Source organism: Lithobates pipiens, unplaced genomic scaffold (assembly GCF_037356315.1).
Source record: "Lithobates pipiens isolate NorthernLeopardFrog02 unplaced genomic scaffold, aLitPip1_a1.2 Scaffold_25, whole genome shotgun sequence".
NCBI lineage: Eukaryota > Metazoa > Chordata > Amphibia > Anura > Ranidae > Lithobates > Lithobates pipiens.
The window spans coordinates 188,812,372-188,832,952 of NW_027507787.1; the positions used below are offsets into that span (position 1 = coordinate 188,812,372).

Below are 20,581 nucleotides of genomic sequence, written 5' to 3' on the forward strand. Positions count from 1 at the left end.
TTTGCATTTTTCTGAAATTGATCTTTGTCTGTCTCTAGCCATCGCTATGTTTCTGTGCAACTCCACAGGGTTTTAATACATTTCTGTTTCCCTGGATTAAAAGGCCTCTTTCGCATTTGCGTTAGGGCTGACTACAATTTCCTGCAGGAGACTCAGCAGGGTTTCCTGTGAACAGCTGCAGGCAAGAAGCGCCCGTGACCATTTGCATGTAATCGCACATGCAGCAATTACCTAAAGATGATCAGCCCTGGACACCTTCCAGTCAACGTCTGATGACGAAACTCGTAGAACGACATTGCGTCACTTCCGGTTTCTGATGATACAGTGTGTATGCTCGATTTCTCTTGTGTATATTCATTGAAATGTGAGTAGACTATACTATGGGCATTCCATTCTCTTTTTTACAAATATAAATTTTTATTCAACTCCAAACAGGGGAAGACGGTCCCCGGAATACAACATACAATGACAAATTAAGTGCAATCCAGTTAACCAAAACTCGATACAGATAAAAACTGCAACATTAGGACTGTCATATATCAATCATATCATGGCGAGACATAGCGCGTATATCGTGCCAGGGTCTGGGATCATATAAACCCCAGAACCCCCCGGCATCATCTATCCCCATAAAGGGGTAGGGGTCCGTCGTTCCCACTTTTCCACTTTTCCACTCCAGTCTCAGTCTACCTTCGAATATTAAAGGCACTACTGACCTATTACAACAGATTGAGGGGGTGCAGATCCCTCCGGAAGCCCTCCTTGTGAAAATAGATGTAGAGGCGTTGTACTCAAGCATCCCCCACGAGCAAGGCGTCCGGATGGTAAGCACCTTCCTCATGGAACAAGACCATAATGCCTGGCCCCTAAATAAATTCATTCTACAACTTCTAACATTTATTCTCACCAGAAATTACTTTACCTTCATGGATCAGATATACTTGCAAATCCAGGGTGTAGCAATGGGCACTTCATGTGCACCGTCATATGCTAATCTATACCTGGGTGGTTGGGAACGTTTTATTTTTGGAAACTAAACATTACAATTGTTTATAGATTCTATATTATGTTGGTATAGATTCATAGATGATATTTTTGTTATTTGGACAGGTACTACACATGCCCTTGTTGAGTTTATTAAACTCCTCAATGTGAACCAATTTAACCTGACATTTACATACTCATATAATCAAAATTGCATCCCTTTTCTAGATCTGAGCATCAGCAAGGACAGTCAGGGCAAATTGACAACTAACCTTTACCGCAAGTCAACTGCGGGTAATACTCTATTACATGCGTCAAGTTTACACCCCCGTCCATTGATACGTAGTATCCCTTATGCTCAGTATCTTAGACTCAGACGCAATTGTACGGAAGATCGAGATTTCCTTGTCCAGGCAGCGGCCCTACATGAGCGCCTGCTAGGTTGAGGCTACACACGCTCTAATCTTAGAAAGGCGTTCAATAGGGCACGAGCTCGCACACGAGAGTCACTACTTTATGGTCCTCCTCGGCCCAACCATCCCACTACGGCAAAAATCGTCACCAAATTCTCCATGCACCATAATGTGCTCAGAAATGTACTCTCCAGTCACTGGCACCTCCTGGAAGACCACCATATCCTGGGGAAATATGTGAGACCTACCCCAGAGCTGGTCTTTAGGAGAGCCACTACCCTAGGGGACAAATTGATGAGCAGTCATTATAGGACTAGTGCACGGGAACAAAAAGGCCCAAGGTGCACTTTTCCCTGTGTGGAATTGCCCCAAATGCCCATGGATTTTGGAAGCTACTACTCATACTCTTCCGAATGGATACATTTTTTTCTCCACCCCACGATGCTAATTGTGGTACCAAGGGCGTGGTTTTTCTGATAGTCTGTGCCTGCAAGGCTTTTTATGTGGGCAAGACCATTGGAGAACTACGCCAAAGAATGGATGACCATCTATACTATTCATCTGGTGGGAAATTAACCTCGGTGGGACGCTATATTGGTATTTATCATATGTGAAGCCCCAAAGAGCTCCCAGCTTGAGACATGCTGCTATCATACAATGGTGAACCCCACTGGATCTATCCTTATCATTTGTACTTGGTAACAGTGACACCTCGCATGATCAGGATTTCTGTGTCCCTTCAAAAATGTTTTCAGGGTTAATGCCTATGACTATTCTAAGTGTTGGGTGCTTGTAGCACTCAAAAATATTTTCACCATTTATTGTGAGAGTGATGTCATATTATTGCAGACAATGTTTTATTGCTGGTTTGACGCACATCTAATGCCAAAAGAAATAAAAATACCAGCCTTCAACCTCCCCTTATAACCAGTCCAACACACACCTGAAAAAAGTACCAGCCTCCAACCTCCCATTTTAGCTGATCTAATACATGCCTTGAAAATACTGGCCTCCAACCTCCCCTATAGCCAGTCCAACACACACCTAATAAAGGACCAGGCTCCAACCTCCCTTTTTAGCTGATCTAACATGCCCAGAAAATATATAGTCGATGGAATGCCTAAATAGATATTGATATTAAATTTGTTTAAAGGTTGGTATCCTCATCCTCGTTAATTATGTCAAATTTTTGTACATTTAAATTGATCATCTCCTCTTTGTTATTACCTGTGAGCTATTCAATTTAATTTTTTCTGGATTAGAGCTCCTTAATTCCGTAAGCTGATTATAAAGATCGCTGTCCCCAATCTGTGGAACTGTGTTTTATTTGTTTTGTTACTTTTAATTGTTAATTTGTTTTTGATTTATCATAGATTATTCCATTATTATCTTTGGTGAGATTTTTTTCTTTGATACTCTGTGAATCACTACATAGAATATAATATTATTCCTGGTAAACATTGTATCTGTTTAAGGAACGTATTTGTATAAATCCATCTGGCATGGCTGACATTGGGGATCGTCCACTAGCAGCTCACAGGCACTAGGAGTTAATCTCCCAGGGGCGGACATGCGCCTCTCCATCAGAACGGAGCTCCGCCCCCTGATTAGGGGAGGACCTGTCTGTGCTTCTGGCCCAGGGATGTTCCCATGGTTACCAAAAGCTGGTGCGCGCAGTAAATTCATGACACATGCACACTAGGAGCGGCGCGTCACCGCTCGGCGCCGCCGATAGTGGGTGATGTACGCCGGGTTGGAGGCTTTAAAAGGGCGTCTTTCAGACTGCCCGTTCAAAGTAGGCACCCACCCCGGGGACCACGCCAGCGATCTCCACAGATACAGGTAATAGTTGTTTCCAATATGGATAGACCTTTATCACTATACTCTCTATGCTCCATAACGATGGTTGAGAGGTAAAATTACTAACTCTAAGGCTCTCTACCAATAACCTCTATAGGCTTAACATTGCCTGACTGTCTTTGCTGGCTTGGTGTGGATGATCGGAGTGGTCTCCCTGGATTGGTCATTTTATGCTAGTCACTACTGCCGATCAAGGTAGGTGTTTCTCATCCCAACACACTGGTTTTCATTCCCTTTTTATCTTTCCTTATTACCTTCCTAACCATGATTATAGCACTATGGACTACTATGGTTATCTATAGTATTCTATTTTTTTGTAACTTTATGTTATTGTCTGATACTTTCTCCTCCTTCTCTTTCCCAACCCCCTTCTCCTCCCCCCCTCCCCTCCTTTCTTCCCTTCCCCCCCTCCTCCCCTCCTTTCTTCCTTTCCCCCTCCCCCCTCCTTTCTATCTTCCCCCCTACCCCCTCCTTTCTTCCTTCCCCCCTCCCCCCTCCTTTCTTCCTTCCCCCCTTCTTTCTTCTTTCCCCCTCCTTTCTTCCTTCCCCCCTCCTTCTTCCTCCCCCTCCCTTCCTTTATTCCTTACCCCCTCCCCTCCCCCCCCTTCCTTTCTTCCTCCAACCTCCCTTTTTAGCTGATCTAACATGCCTAGAAAATACTGGCCTCCAACCTCCCCATAGTGCTGATGGCACCTGTGGCCTTTGTATTTCTCCCCATCTGCTGCTTGTGAAAGAGAACCCACAATAAAGCTTCTGATCCTCTTCTGATAATTCGGTCTTCAGTTCTAGTTTGGCAGATTCTATGATTTTCTCCATTGGCATCTGTGTCGTCAGGTCTGCTGAGCACTGTGAAGAGATTAAACATTAGTACTGAAGAATTTGTGCAATAATGGCCTTTTTGTTATAAATGGTTATACACACTCAGGTGCTGGGAGAATATAGAATGCAGAACATTGGACAATGCACTGCATTGGACCCATGTGTGGTCCCTATACTTACCGTTCTCATGGTAAATGGTGGGCTTACTTCTCCAGCCTCCAGTTCCAACCAGTCTATGCTCTTAAAAAATGGGTGGCTTCGCAGATCTTTAACAAGAATCGCTCTTCTTTCTGGACATTTGCATAGGAGCTGTAAAAATATACAAAAATGTGATTATCCATGATACAAAGACAATAACTATGCTATTCCACTTTTATAATTATTCATAAAATAGCCATTTTTTTGCTGGCTATAGATGGTCTTTACTTACCTTCTCTATGAGGTCCTTGAGATCCGTATTAAAATCCTCAGGGAATCTTGGTTCATGGTTGCAGATTAAGTCTCTACAGAACTCCTCCTCGTTGTATGATTCTGTTTCTGAGTCAGCATCTGAGTCGGCATCTGAAGCAGCGTCTGAAACATCTGAGTTGGCATCTGAAGCAGCGTCCGAAACATCTGAGTTGGCATCTGAAGCAGCGTCCGAAACATCTGAGTTGGCATCTGAAGCAGCGTCCGAAACGTCTGATTTAGTGCCTAGATTGTCGTCTGAGCTGGCATCTAAATTAGTGTCTGAATCAGAAGCAGTATTTGAGTCAGCATATAAGTCGGTGTCGGAAGCAGTGTCTGACTTCGTATCTCTTCGTATCTCAGTATTTGACTGTTTGAATGGATAATTTGCAGTCACCAATTCATAGACTATAATTCCCAGGGAGAAATAGTCAGCAGCAAATCCATATGGCGTCTCCAAATAGATCTATGAAAATATCAAAAAGAGTAGAATGATCAGTACTGATTGTTTTACTGACAAGAAGAGAGAAAATCCAAAATAATCCAATACTCACTTCTGGTGCGATGTATTGTAAAGTACCGGCGAATGAAGTCAGGGTTTGGGATGCATGCACCTCTGTTGCTGATAAGCCAAAGTCAGCGAGTCTGACATGTCCAACACTATCCAGCAGAATGTTGTCTGGTTTGATATCCCGGTGTACAATCCCCCGGTTATGAAGGAACTGTAGGCCACAAAGGATCTCTGCGGTGAGAAATCTGATAGAGAAAAAATGATATATAAGATGACCATTCAAACAGCTTTATTTCATATAATAATCTAAGCCACAGAATAGCAAAACACTGATCCCATCGCTCCAATCATCATGTATAGTCATGTATGCTTGTAATAACTTTATCTCATTGAAAGAAAATATTATCAGTAACAGCAGAATTTAGCACAATACATAGAAATGTTTTACTGTATATGGATATTTGAAATTACTGATGAATTTGTAACAAATACATTTTGCAAATTCTGAGAAATATGATTGTGATTGTACAGTCTCTCCTAAAGTGTATATAAGACCAACAGAAACCAATAAAAAAAAACGTCCCCTCTTCATACAAAACTACAAAAAAAGTTTCACATTTACAATCAAACTTTATCAAAAATTACATTATACAAGAACGTGTCAGATATATATCAAATAGATTTTTTGGTAGAGCCCCCCCATATGATATAATTACTTGTAAATTAGAGAGGAAAAAGTTTAGAGATTGTCCAATCAGATGCAAGGTTGAAGGCTTCCACTGGATGATGAACTGGCCAATAACAGTTGGATAATAACAGTATGTATATGAACATACTGCATCTGTAGAGGCATCGTGACAGTTCATTCTCGGGGTAAAAAAGAATTTTGCTAAGATATGTCCAGTGCCTGAGATGTCTGTTCGGTGTGTGATTGTACATGTATAGGTAGAGCTGTAGTAGGACAGATGTACTAAAAGTCAGACCTTCCTGCCGCAATCTTGTATGTAGGACAAGCCTACACTTTTGCCCTGTACATACGGTCGGACTTCTGGACGGAAAATGTGCGATCAGATCTTGTTGTTGGAAAATCTGATCGTGCGTGGGCTCCATCTGACTTTTTCCGTCTGAATTTCTGACGCACAAAGTTTGAGAGCAGGATCTAAAATTTTCCAACAACAAAATCCGATTGTTTAAATTCTGATCGTGTGTAGACAATTCCGACAGACAAAGTGCCATGCATGCTCAGAATAAATCATGAGAAAGCTATTGGCTACTGCCCTCTTTTATAGTCCCGTCGTACGTGTTCTACGTCACCACGTTCTGAACGATCGGATTTTCCGACGACTTTGTGCAACCGTGTGTATGCAAGACAAGCTTGGGCAAAAATTTGTCTGAAAAAAATCAGACAGATTTTGTAGTCGGAATGTCCGCCCGTGTGTACAGGGCATAAGATGTGATCGATGTACAGTACTATGTTCTACCTCCATCCCTATTATCATGGTTCCATGCCTTACCTTGCTGTCTCAATATTTACTGGTGCCCTCTTATTTAAGAAGTTCTCCAGGTCTCCACCACTTAGGTATTCCATGACGAAGAATGCAAGATTCTGTGAAGAGGAAAGAAAGATTCAGGTTAGACATGATTCACTCTGTTTAACATCGACCTCTCCCAACAAAAATGTGAAGTTACTTACTTTTGTCTGGAAGGTACCATATGCATAAGTGCAGAATGGGCTGGCACAAGCTTCCTTCAGTATTTGGCTCTCGTTGAGGGTATCTTTGTAGAATTCGTTGTTCTTGGTCACGATTTTGAGAGCCAGCGGTTCATCACTGGAGGTGTGTGATGCCAAAACCACCTGGAGGAAACAGAGAGAGGGAAAAATTATAGGTGACAATCAGAGAAGTTCAATCACATTTAATACTTTATTTATGGGTCACCAATAATGGTAGAATCACCATAATGGCATTTTATTCATCACAGGGTCTACATTGGTTAAACAGCTGAAATTCAGGGCCCTTCTCCTACTCCTGGCTGGAGTCTCACTCATCCAGGTGTATTAAAATATTTGTCAATAAAGAATACAGCGAGAAAAGTTCATCCCATTCATTCTTCCTTTATGGAGAAGCTGATGTCCTTCACCACCCTGATTCTTTCAATGCTATATAAAGTTAGACGTCCGATTGAACGCTCAATTGAAATGAGCTAACTACATTGAAGATGCATCAAAATCAAATAAGAACAATATAATTTTTTTATAGATTGTTTTCATTAAAAAGCTGCAACAACCTGAATTGAAAAGCTCTTCCTGTATCCCTGTCTCCCCTCCCCCCAAAGCAGTGGTCTTTCTACAGAGGTTTGACAGGTCCCTTTCTGATTGGAGAGCCCTAGCTCTGACTCATCAGGGGGCATGTCGGATCACTGCAGAGAAATCACTGCTTCCCCACAGAGAGCAAGTGCCCTGCTCTATAATATGTTGGCAGGGGACAGGTTTATCTACTTGGCATTAGCTGCTAAAGGAAAAAATAACTATAAAAACAGTTTGTGCTAATTCATCTCAAATGAATTTATCAGAATTAAATGGAAAAATTTGAGCTTTAAAGTGTATGTCCAGCTCTGCAAAAGCCACACAGATAGAAATCAAAATACTTTGCTTAGCATAGGAGGAGGGTATTTCAGTCTATGTCCTTCTCGCAGATTTTCCATCACTTCCTACTGAAACTAATGTTCGCAAGAGAGGAAGCTCTAATGTAGCCCTGGATGAACATTCTAATTAAGAGAAAAGATCTGATCACTTACCTTTCCGAAACTCCCCTGTCCAAGAAGGCGATGGAATCTGAAGCCATCCAATGTCATTGGGTGTACCTCCCTAGTGCGGGGGGACCTACGATCACATGTTGGGGAAGTCTCAATGTGGACTTCACATGTTGGTGGAGTCTCCGCGTGGACTACACATGTTGGTGGAGTCTCCGCGTGGACTACACATGTTGGTGGAGTCTCCGCGTGGACTACACATGTTGGTGGAGTCCCCGCGTGTACTACACGTGTTGGAGTCTCAATGTGTACTACACGTGTTGGAGTCTCCGCGTGGACTACACATGTTGGTGGAGTCTCCGCGTGGACTACACATGTTGGTGGAGTCTCCGCGTGGACTACACATGTTGGTGGAGTCTCCGCGTGGACTACACATGTTGGTGGAGTCCCAGCGTGGACTACACATGTTGGTGGAGTCTCCGCGTGGACTACACGTGTTGGTGGAGTCCCAGCGCGGACTACACGTGTTGGTGGAGTCCCCGCGTGGACTACACGTGTTGGTGGAGTCCCAGCGTGGACTACACGTGTTGGTGGAGTCCCCGCGTGGACTACACATGTTGGTGGAGTCTCCGTGTGGACTTCATGTTTGATCTCGCTCACTGGGGCAGGCCTGCTGTGTGAGCTGTGTCTGCTGTATACATCTGCAATAAGAAAAGGAAATCAGATATAGAACCTTCACCTACATTTGATAAATGTATCTTTGTAAAAAATCTAATTATAGACAGCAAAGTTCAAAACTCCAGTGCCAGGGACAATAAATCCTCCATGACAGGGATACAGGGACGACTCTTGGTTGTTTTAAAAATTCTGATTGCCTGGCACTTATAATGACCCACTGGATATGATACTTACTACAAGTCAGTCAAAGTAGTTGGCAACAAGTATATTCAGTGGTGTGATGATAGACTTTAAAATGAGTGAGCTGATCACAAAGGAAGTTGTGAAGCTGCAACCGGAACTAGCTGTGTCACCTGCCTAGCTGCACATTGTTTCAGAGCTTGGTAAATCCAGGGCCGGTGCAAGGCCCTCACACCACCCACCCAATATGTGCTGGGCAGTATTGCTCATAAAGTGTGTTATAGAAGAGAGGTAGCAGTGATTGTATCACAGTGCCAGCATCCTGATAGACAAATGCAAAAAGAAGGATTCCCCTTGGGGTAGGACTTTAACGGCACTCAAATAGTAGTCAGGAAGTTATATAAAGATAATCCTACATTTATTTAGAAAATACAAAGATAAAAACATGTCAACCATAACTGATATCGCAAGTAGTCGAAATAGATGGCAAGGAGTTGAATCCTTCACGGGACGCGTTTTGGAGTCTACAAGAGATACTCATTCCTCAGGGGTACATGTTATTAGCAAATACTGTTGTATTACAAAAATCTATTGAATAACTTACAATTGCAACCATCAGATGCCTATAGCGCACTCCATAAGGCAACATCAAAAATAGCACAATGGCCACGGGAGACCGCTATCGCCCTTGAAGACCCAGTGTAGAAAAATATTCAGTATAAAGCCCAAAAATCAACAAAAGAGGGGCTCACTGCATGTGGGACATGAGAAAGGGACCTACTGAGGCCCATGAAAAAGATCCTACAATGAAAAAAAGAGAGATATGACAAAGATGTGGAGAGACACAGAAAATGTTCAAAGTATATTTTATACCTATATTGCCTAGATGTATAAGGAGATGATAGGTTCATATGCATACCTGGGTATGTGCTCAGGGGCAGGAGTGGAAGACAGATGTCCGTCTTTATAGTATAAGGGAGACACTGCAGGGACAGAGTATGTGTGTGTGTGTGTGTATATATATATATATATATATATATATATATATTACTACTAACACTGTACCGCTCATGTAACAACCTACATCAGCGCTATATATGGTTCCGGCTCCACCAGTGGGATGATAAATGCATCACACGATATTCAGAGCATATAACCAAAAATAAGTAATATATAGTTCAATAAAGTTAAAACAAATGTTCCTCCCTAATAGGTATCCTATAACATGTAATAATATGTCTGTGGACAAAAAGTACAAGCAACATCAAATCCAAATGTGCCCTGGAGTCCACAGAAATGGATACCCCACGCATAGAGGTAGACAAACATCTCAACGATGAACCTCCAAACCAAAGGAAATCTGCCCAAAGCAAAGGCAAAAACAACCAGGCTTAGCATTATACCTTCAAAACTGTAGAAGACCGGCTTGTGTCTCTTCAACTGGTCTCATGTGAACAGGTTGTATTTCTTGTTAAAAATCATTGACCCTATTTAAATAGTGTCTAGGCATGCGTGGCATGGCGACGTGATGGTCCTCGTTTGTGCTGATGGCACCCAGTTGATGTTAATTGCTGGGTGCGTCGGCGCATATGCCTGGACACTATTTAAATTGGGTCAATGATTGCGAATAGGAAATGCAACCTGTTCACATGAGACCAGTTGAAGAGACACAAGTCAGACTTCTACAGCTTTGAAGGTATAATGCTAAGCCTGGTTGTTTTTGCCTTTGCTTTGGGCAGATTTCCTTTGGTTTGGAGGTTCATCTTTGATATGTTTGGCTACCTCTATGCGTGGGGTATCCATTTCTGTGGACTCCAGGGCACATTTGGATTTGATGTTGCTTGTACTTTTTGTCCACAGACATATTATTACATGTTATAGGATACCTATTAGGGAGGAACATTTGTTTTAACTTTATTGAACTATATATTACTTATTTTTGGTTATATGCTCTGAATATCGTGTGATCCATTTATCATCACACTGGTGGAAGCCGGAACCATATATAGCACTGATGCTGATGTAGTTTGTTGCACCTGCAGTACAGTGTTAGTAGTAATGTAAACATATATATATATTCTGTCCCTTCAGTGTCTCCCTTATACTATAATTAGAAGACGGACATCTGTCTTCCACTCCTGCCCCTGAGCACATACCCAGGTATGCATATGAACCTATGATCTCTTATACATCTAGGCAATACAGGTATACAATATACTTTGCACATACTCTGTGTCTCTCCACATCTTTGTCATATCTCTCTCTCGTTTTTTCATTGTAGGATCTTTTTCATGGGCCTCAGTTGGTCCTTTTTCATGTCCCACATGTAGTGAGTCCCTCTTTTGATGATTTTTAGGCTTTATATTGCATATTGTTCTACACTGGGTCTCCAAGGGCGATGCCGGTCTCCCGTGGCCGTTGCGCTATTTTTGATGTTGCTTTTAAGCTTATGGATTGTCGCTATAGGTATCTGATGGTTGCAATTGTAAGTTGTATTCAATAGATTTTTGTAATACAACAGTATTTGCTATTGACAGGTATAGACATTTGATTGTTTGTACTCGCATTATAGAGTGTTTATATTCTGTGTACCCCTGAGGAAGGCGTATCTCTTGTAGAATCTGAAACGTGTTCAGTGAAGGAGTCAACTCATTGCCATCTATTTCCACTACTTGCGATATCCGTTATGGTTGATATGTACACTCCATGATTCATGTTTTTATCTTTGTATTTTAATATCTTTTATATCTTAATAAATATATGATTATCTTTACATAACTTTCTAACTACTATTTGAGTCCTACCCCAAGGGGAATCCTTCTCTTTTTCCATAAAGTGTGTCATATGTCATCCCTGAGATCAGACAGGAGATGGGTCTTCCACTATGGGGGTCTTACACCAGCCTGACACTGTGTTGATATATTAGAAAAATAGTGTAGAGGGTAGAGTGTGGCATCAATAATTCTGCCAACATCCTAAATATCAATGGGACAAAATAAACTGTGCACAGATCCATTTGTTCTGTTCATATGTTTGTTTTTGGCAGGGAGAAAAAACAAAAGACTAATATAGTAGGAATATGTATGTATTGATTGCATATCACTGGTTTATAGATATTCATACTGTCCCTTTTATTGATCTATATTAAATTGGTATTTAACCCAAAAGAAAACCTATTGCAGCTTACCAATTCTTAGATGTTCTAGCTGCATTTGTTTTCTTTTTAAGGCTGTCATTCCTCTATGTTTATCTGGTGATGCTGCCAGTAAGTTTATTGAATTTCAATAGAATAAGCTGTCCTGCAAATGTATTCGTAAGAGCAGAATTTTTCTACCAGAAGTTCTCAGGGGTTCCACGACAGATCAACATTGTGGCAGATGTATATCTGCTAAATATTGTTTTCAATGCGCACTTATAGTGAGTACTATGAGCTTGCATTGATACCCGATGGCTCCTGTGAACTCAAAGGGTGGCGCTGGGAGGAGAGAGCGGGCATATGTTGCTGATGCAGATGGTGTGTATGGAGTGGTATTCCATGTATGGGACAGAATGCTGTGTATTGAATGCTGTGCATGGAATGGGATGCCGTGTATGGGGCGGGATGCCGTGTATGGGGCGGGATGGCGTGTATTGAGTGGGATGCCATGTTTGCTGTGGGATGTTGTGTATGGAGTGATATGCAGTGTATTGGGTGGGATGCTGTGTATTGCTGTGTTTGGGGTGAAATGCCATGTTTTCTGTGGGATGTTGTGTATGGGGTAGGATGCTGTATATGGTGTGAGATGCTGTGTATGGAGGGATATGCAGAGTATGGGGTGGGATGCTGTGCATGTGCAAATGTGTAATACAGTTACAGGACAGCTTATTCCATTGATGCTGTGTATGGAGGGATATGCAGAGTATGGGGTGGGATGTTGTGTATTGGGTGGGATGCTGTATATGGTGTGAGATGCTGTGTATGGAGGGATATGCAGAGTATGGGGTGGGGGATGCTGTGCATGTGCAAATGTGTAATACAGTTGCAGGACAGCTTATTCCATTGATGCTGTGTATGGAGGGATATGCTGTGTATGGAGGGATATGCTGTGTATGGAGGGATATGCTGTGTATGGAGGGATATGCTGTGTATGGAGGGATATGCTGTGTATGGAGAGATATGCTGTGTATGGAGGGATATGCTGTGTATGGGGTGGGATGTTATGTTCACTGATAGTACTGAAACAAAATTGGATGTATATGCATCTGCCACAAAGTTGATTTTTTGCAGAACCCTGGATGAGAAACCCTGATTTAATGATATTTCTACAAATATGTTCCCTGAGCTGTAGATTTGAGTTCCACAAGATCTCATACTTTTTGCAAATGGTTCCTCCAAGATAAAATGTTTGAGAAACCCTGAGTTAGAGGGATGAGATAAACCATTTACCACTGGCAGGGGTGCTTACAATGATCAGCTTTTATTCATTTAAAACCTTTATCTCAAAAGGTAAAAAAAACTGTTTCTGTAACTATTTATGTAACTGCAGTGTTAGTTGGAGTTTGGCTTCCATTTGTTAGTGTATCTAAATCTGCTAGTAATTCTAACACTCCCCTCCTTCCAGACTCACAATGCTGCTGTCTGCTGTGCCTCCTGTGCTCCTTCATCCAGAGTGTAGGCACTCTAATACAATGGGTGTGTCACTGGCTAGAATACCAGGTGATAACAGAGGGAATAAAGCCTAGCCTGTAGTAATGGGCACGCAAAGCTTGTTAAAATAAAAAAAGGTTGGTTGGCAGAGGGGTGGGGGTGAGCGGAGGAGTTCCCTGTACACAGGTCTGATTGATGATACCCAACACCAGGAATTGGGTATAATTATCAGCTCCATATTGCATACAGACTGTCAGGGGAGAGGATATAGAAATTATGCAGGACACAAATCTCCACCTGACACCCCCCTCTGATACTGATCGTTGTGGATCTGTGGAAGAGGCTTTCATTGTTAGAAATGAACAGACATCATTCTACAGTCCAAGGAGACCAGAGATCTGCTAACAGTCCTAATCATGTCCCAATGAAAAGGGATCTGTAGGGATCAGACTGCAGGGTTGTGTTTCGTAAGATCCACCATATGCAAAAACAATAATCTGCAGATTGGTGTATACAAGACACAACCCAGCAATTCTAATGTGGACCAGGCTTGTCTCCTTCCCATTCACTATGTGATTTACTCCCCACACTGCTTGTTCCAATGTATGTCTATCCAGGACCATGTGTGCCAGTCACTGTGCCCTGTTCATGGCCATCCCTATACATATGTTCATATGGGAATGTCACCTGTCATCAATGGGGAAAAGTAGAAAATGAATCTAGCAATATTCTCAATACTCACCAGTCCAGTCTGTCTTCTGGTGTGGACCACACGCTTTACAGCTGACACAAAAGCATCCAGCGGCGGCTCTAAAGCAGCCACGGAGAAAAACTTGAGCCCTCTTCATTCTTGAAGGCTTCTTGATTGGGGTATCTGCAGGCTGTTCAATGATACCTCCTTCCATAGGTGGTCTTCCAGTGGTCTGTTTATCTTTGGTGTTATTGTGATAAACAGCTTTTTTACACTGAAAAAATCTCATTCTGAAGAATTCAAGCACGCTTGAAGGGTTCAAGAATGAAATTACAATACAGTTGAATTAAAATGAAATCGCTAGTATTAAATCACTAGGATAAAATCGCAAGCAAAATATCGCCAGAGAAAACAAAACAGGTCTGCTCTGTTCAGTAAACACTCTAGGACTGGCAGAATCCTACTGAGCTCGCTCTTATATATAGGGGCAGCTGGCACTCAGCCAACAGTAACTGACGTTCTATTTTTAGATCTCTGGCACTCAGCCAAGAATAACTGCCATTTTTTAAAGGGACCTTTCATCTGGTGTGTTAGCATTGTGAATTCAGCCTCTAGGCTCAGTATACAGATCTCACATACAAAATTATTTTTTTATTATTAAAGTGACCGTTATTTTGATTGATATTTAAAACTTACAATCCCATGGCTTAAATAAAGATCTTTATTCCTATGTTAGCACTGTGAAATGAGTCTTATCACTTTATACAAAGCTTTGCTACAGGTCAGATATTTTCATTTCTATCCTGCTTTTATTTTATCATTATTTTCTTTAACCACTTGACCTCTGGAAGATTTACCCCCCATGCATGACCAGTCCATTTTTTACTATATGGCACTACGTCATGCAACGCTGTACCCAAATAAAATTTCCATAACTAGAGCATTCTTTTGGTGATATTTTACAACCACTGTGTTTTATTTTTTGTGCTATAAACAATAGAGACCAACAATTCTGAAAAAATATATATATTTTTTACTTTCTGCTATAAAACATATCCAATAAAAATAAATTAAAAAAAATCAAATTTCTTCATAAATGTAGGCCCTGTATTCTGCTACGTTTTTGTTAAAAAAAATAAAAAAATCCCCATAAAGTAACGTATATTGATCCGTTTACTTGAAAGTTATAGCATATGAAAAATATGGGATATATTTATGGAAATTTTTTTTAATACCTAGTAATGACGGTGATGAGCAACTTATAGAGCTATGATATTGGGGGTAACAATCAGTTACTAACTGACACTTTTGATACTTTGTGGGAACCAGTGACACTAATATAGTGATCAGTGCTAAAAATATACACTGTGTCACTGTACTAATGACACTGGCTGGGAAGGGGTTAAACATCTAGGGCGATCAAAGGGTTAACTGTGTGCCTAGCCAGTGTTTGTGTACTGTATGTGCTGCTTTTACCAGGGAAAGAGATGGATTTTAGTTGCTGCTTTGCAGGAAAACAAAATCCATTGCTCCCCCCCTGTCAGAACAGAGATCTGCCTTGTTTACATAGGCAGAGCTCCATTCTGAGTCTCTGTGCGATGATCAGCGGATATTGGCAGACATCAAGTGACTGGGACCCACAGATCGGCTTCTGCTGTGAATAATCGTAGCAGAAGTAGCCCGCTGGCAACACGCACATAGTGGAAGTGCAGGATTGCATATATAACATATATATAATATACACAGTACATTATCCAGCTCAGAGCTGCCACCCTGTAGCAGTAAAACTGCTATAGGACGGTCAGCAAGTGGTTAATATTTTTTCTCTTTTTTTTTTTTACTCCTATTTACTTTTTTTCTGATCTTTCATTATTTATTAACCACTTCAGCCCTGGAAGTGTGACGGACTGGGGTTTATATGGTCACAAAACAGACACCCCAAAGCAAAGTACATATTCATTTTTTTTATATATTTCTAAACATCTCCCTTCTATTCTATTAATAACCAGTAGATGGCAGAGAAGGTACACAAACAGAGTCTATATAAGGCCACACACCATGTGACTGGAAATTAAACTACTTCCAGCCATAAAGTCAGTGGTCATATCTCATGCTGTTTGTGTGATTCTTTGCAGGTATGTACTCTAAATCGTTCCTAATCTGTATTAACCTGTGATAGAAAGATTCCTAAACATCTTGAGCAGATGCAGAAAAAGTCTCAGCAGATTTTATGCTATAGTTTTGCTGTAATTAGAAGTTTAGAACAGCATGTGTCAGAAACAAGTGAAAAGTGCATAAGAACATGAAAATACTGCATTAGTCAGAACAAATGTCTATGATAAACACTAAACCTTTCTAAATAGGTATATTTAAACCTGATTTATTGGAAATTGCATAGATTTATAGAAGCACATGTTTTCTGTTATTTAATATAGAAAAAAACCTATTGTATGTAAAGCTTATGTATTGCATCATACAGACATGCAATGTGCACCATCTAGTGGTTAAAAAAGAGTACTACCATGAAAATATTTGTATTAAAGCAATGCATTGCCAGTATGATTATTGCACACTTAAAGTGTACCAGAGAGATAAAGATAATTATCTATAACACTGAATAACAGGGATATATATGTTATTAAATTTAGTAATGTTCATTGTTGTAACTACGTTTTAAAATACTTTAGTTAAAATCGGTATTATATATATTGTTAATGGTTATAAACATGTGACTAAAAAAATGTAAAAGATGTATTGTTATGTAAAAATTAAACTACTTCCAGCCATAAAGTCAGTGGTCATATCTCATGCTGTTTGTGTGATTCTTTGCAGTCCACGCCAAGCTGATCACCTTATCTCATCGCGTCTACAATCATCGGCTCTCTTAATTCACATTTTGAGGCCGGTAACATTTTGGGGGCTCGTGTGCCGGGATTCGTTGTGTTACCAGTGAGAGGGAAGCGCGAGACAAGCGTGAGCCTGCTACAGAGCTACAAGGAGAGTCGTGAGAGTCATCTGCCTCGTGAGTGCAAGTCTTCAGATTGCAACAGAGATGGCATCTCCTCGTCGTGCGCTGATGTGGGATATCCGGAAACAAATTCATCTGCTTAATGAAGAACAGCTGCATAGCCTCGCTATTACGCTGGAAGATGAAAGAGACGTGGACGTTCCATCAGTGACTGGTACCAAAGAAATGGAACTTGTTGAATTTATTAAAGGCTACTTGAGAAGTGATCAGCTGGAAAAGTTGGAAGATCAAGGTATGTCTTACCTACTCATCATCCAAGACAAGATCAATGAACTAAAACTTAACAAGGAAAGTACACCAACTGTGGACATTGCAACCGCTGCAAAAAAAATAAGTAGTGGGACTGCAAGGACTGAACAGGTATCGGAGGTGGTGAGATTAACTGATGTTGTTGCTTTATTGCCACGTAGAGAATTTAAAATGCATGGTGGTGTAATTTCAGATCATGGTTCGGACATGAGTTACAGTAGCGTGTGCAGACAAATTGACCAGGGTCTAACAGAAAAATTCCCTGAATCTGAAATTATACGCACAGTGTTGAGAATAATCAAACCTGGTAATTTTAAAGATATGTTGACTGACAAAGATGATCTTACTGTTGCTGAATTAAAAAGGTTTTTGAAGTCACATATGAGAGAACGAAGTGGTAATGAGTTATTTCAGGACCTTAGCAATGCTACCCAGCAAGAAAGAGAAACAGCACAACAATTTGTTTACAGGCTAGTGGGGTTAAAACAAAAAGTTCTGTCTACATCACAACATGATAGGCAAGAGTTTAACTATGACAAAAAACTGGTGCAAGGCATATTCCTTCATACACTGTATCAGGGACTAAATGAGAAAAATTCTAATGTTAGACGAGATATCAAGCCTTACGTGTCTGATTTGACAGTAACGGATGACTTTATCATAGAGCAAGTCACCAGATCAGTTGATGAGGAAACAGAAAGGCAGAGACGCTTAAACAGTGCACCTAAACATAAACCTATTACTGTTCATTCATCACAGACACCAGGGAATAGCGAAAAAGACACCTTGCAAAAGAGAGTTGAGGGAGATGCTAGAGCAAATCACACTGCATTAATGGAACTAACAACACAGGTCTCTGCTCTCACAAAGAACCTGGAAAAGATGATGAAGCTAACTCCTATTGTTGGAAACCAAATGACTAAGCCACTAACCAATGTTCAAGTTCCAGATACAACTCACTGCAAGCCCAGGTGTGATGAATGCATTAAACGAGAGAGTCAGAACTGCTACCATTGTTTCTACTGTGGTTGGACAGGACACAGAGCGGTTGATTGCTTGAAGAAAAGAAGGCAGTCAGGAAACGACAGACGGTTACTGGGAAAGGGACAACCAGTGACCACCTCAAATGATCTGTCCCATGCTAAGGTAAACAGGGTATTCACCCACCGGTCAACTAGAACACTCCCAAAAGAGAATGGATTCTCCAAACAACACGTAGCACAATTAATTGGAGGAAAATGCCTACTGTCATGTCGGATGAATGGTGTACCGGTTGACATGTTGATGGATACAGGAGCTCAGGTCAGCATTGTCGGGAAGGCATGGTTAGAAAAGTTTCTACCCAGCGTCTCCATTAGGCACATACAAGATTTACTTTGTGATGACAACTTATCCATTACAGCTGCAAATGGTTCTATCATTCCATTCATCGGGTGGATTGAAGTCTGCCTGGAATTCGAAAGTAGTGGACATGGAAACTCAGCCATTTATGTGCCAATGCTGGTGAGTGACTGCTGTAATGACAATCCAATTCTTGGGTTTAATGTTATCGAAGAATTGATCAGAGAAAACCGTGACCGACCAAACAGCACCCAAAACCTGACTATCTTGCTGAGTGAAGCTATGAAAGTAAGACAGAGTGTAGCGAATAATATTGTCAATGCTGTCAGTCAAGCAACTGACCCAGGAGAAATATTTGATAGTCGTATGGTCAAAGTGGGGAAGAAGGGACTCCAGATTAAAGGAGGCGAGCTCTGTGAAGTCAAATGCAGAATTAGAGCGTGGCCGAAAGGAGGAATCATGCCATTTGAACCACTTCCCGAATATCCAGTCGAGGAAGGACTTGAACTATTTCCTTCAGTGGTAGATGTGCCAAATGGGTTCTCTAAACTGGTGAAGATACCTATACTGAACCGTGCTCAACATGACATCTACCTTCCACCCAGAACAGTATTGGGTACCATTTCTCCAGCAGCTGAGATTCTACCATTGTCTCCAAACAAAGACGATGGAAAGGGAATTGATCAGAAGAAAAGGGTGTTTCATGTAAACCAGTTGAATCAAGTGGACACTGGAAATCAGCTACCCACTAACAAATCTGTTAAGTGGCACCCACCTGTCAATTTGGAAGATCTCTCAGAAGAAGAACAGGAGATAGCGAGACAAATGTTATATGATGAATCAGATGTCTTTGCTCGAGATGAGGGAGACATAGGATGCATCCCTAACCTGAAACTGAGGATAAATCTGAAAGATGAAACTCCTGTCCAGAAACGCTACAATTCGATACCGAAACCCCTATACAAAGAAGTGAAAGAATATATCCAAAACCTTCTTGACCGAGGTTGGGTAACAAAATCTTCTTCCGCATACTCATCACCAGTTGTTTGTGTTCGAAAGAAGGACAGTAGCCTACGACTATGTGTTGACTTTAGGGAGTTAAACCGAAAGACTATCCCAGATAGACATCCACTACCCAGAATACAAGATCTGCTGGATAGCTTAGGAGGATTTACGTGGTTCTCAATCCTGGACCAGGGTAGTGCGTATCATCAAGGCTTTGTGCATGAAGACTCCAGACATCTGACGGCTTTCAGCACCCCCTGGGGACTCCTGGAGTGGAACCGTATTCCATTTGGATTAACGAATGCCCCAGCAGCTTTTCAGAGATGCATGGAGAATGTATTAGAGGGCATCAGAGACAAATGTTGTTCTCCATACTTGGATGACGTACTTTGCTACTCCAAAACTTTTCAGGAGCATGTCAATGATATTAGGCAAGTGCTTAGTCGAATGCGTGAGCATGGTATCAAACTTAGACCGAAGAAGTGTGAACTCTTTAAACGACAGATTCGATACCTTGGACGAATGGTGTCAGAAGAAGGCATAAAAATTGACCCAAAAGATCTTGAAGCGGTATTACATTTGAAAAGGAAAGAACCAAAAACAGTGGGAGGAGTCAGATCTTTGTTAGGATTCCTGAGCTACTACAGGTCCTTCATTCAAGATTTCTCTCGACTTGCTAAACCACTGTATGAACTTTTGCAGAACACTGAGAAAGAATCTGCTACATCCATCCCCAAAAACAATTGGAGGGAATCTATAAAGAAAAACGGGAACAAAGCACAAGTGCCATCTAAAACACTGATTCAATGGACACCCAAACATCAAGCTGTAGTATCCAGACTGGTGGACATGCTAACCAATCCACCAATTCTAGCATACCCTGATTTTGATTTACCCTTCGTCTTACACACTGATGCTTCCAATGAAGGCCTAGGTGCTGTACTATACCAACGACAAGGAGAAAAACTTCGTGTTATTGGGTTTGGCTCCAGAACAT

General features: G+C 41.3%; 2 protein-coding genes across 2 annotated transcripts in view; both read right to left on the reverse strand.

The window, feature by feature from the left end:
• Positions 1-3,833: 3,833 nt before the first annotated feature.
• On the reverse strand, positions 3,834-7,012 carry LOC143929811 (protein kinase C delta type-like). Its single transcript, XM_077453788.1, has 6 exons — positions 6,728-7,012; positions 6,549-6,640; positions 5,078-5,279; positions 4,507-4,989; positions 4,257-4,385; positions 3,834-4,103 (listed from the first exon to the last, which is right to left on the reverse strand). The coding sequence occupies exons 2-6, from the start codon at positions 6,620-6,622 to the stop codon at positions 3,834-3,836; spliced, it is 1,158 nt and encodes a 385-aa protein (XP_077309914.1). The 5' UTR covers positions 6,623-6,640; positions 6,728-7,012.
• The window catches only part of LOC143929812 (protein kinase C delta type-like), a 126,507-nt gene continuing 112,587 nt past the window's right edge, over positions 6,662-20,581 (reverse strand). The window contains exons 8-9 of the mRNA XM_077453789.1: positions 9,425-9,444; positions 6,662-6,889 (exon numbers count right to left, since the gene is read on the reverse strand). Coding sequence (XP_077309915.1) covers positions 6,662-6,889; positions 9,425-9,444 — 248 coding nt within the window. The remainder of the gene's footprint in view (positions 6,890-9,424; positions 9,445-20,581) is intronic.

Excerpts from the sequence above, each read along its gene's own strand:
- LOC143929811 (XM_077453788.1), bottom strand. The coding sequence starts at position 6,622 with ATGGAATACCTAAGTGGTGGAGACCTGGAGAACTTCTTAAATAAGAGG. Across the intron at positions 5,280-6,548 it reads GTAAATATTGAGACAGCAAG|ATTTCTCACCGCAGAGATCC; the intron begins GTAAGGCATGGA and ends TTTCTCTATCAG. Across the intron at positions 4,386-4,506 it reads TCAAGGACCTCATAGAGAAG|CTCCTATGCAAATGTCCAGA; the intron begins GTAAGTAAAGAC and ends ATATTTTTACAG.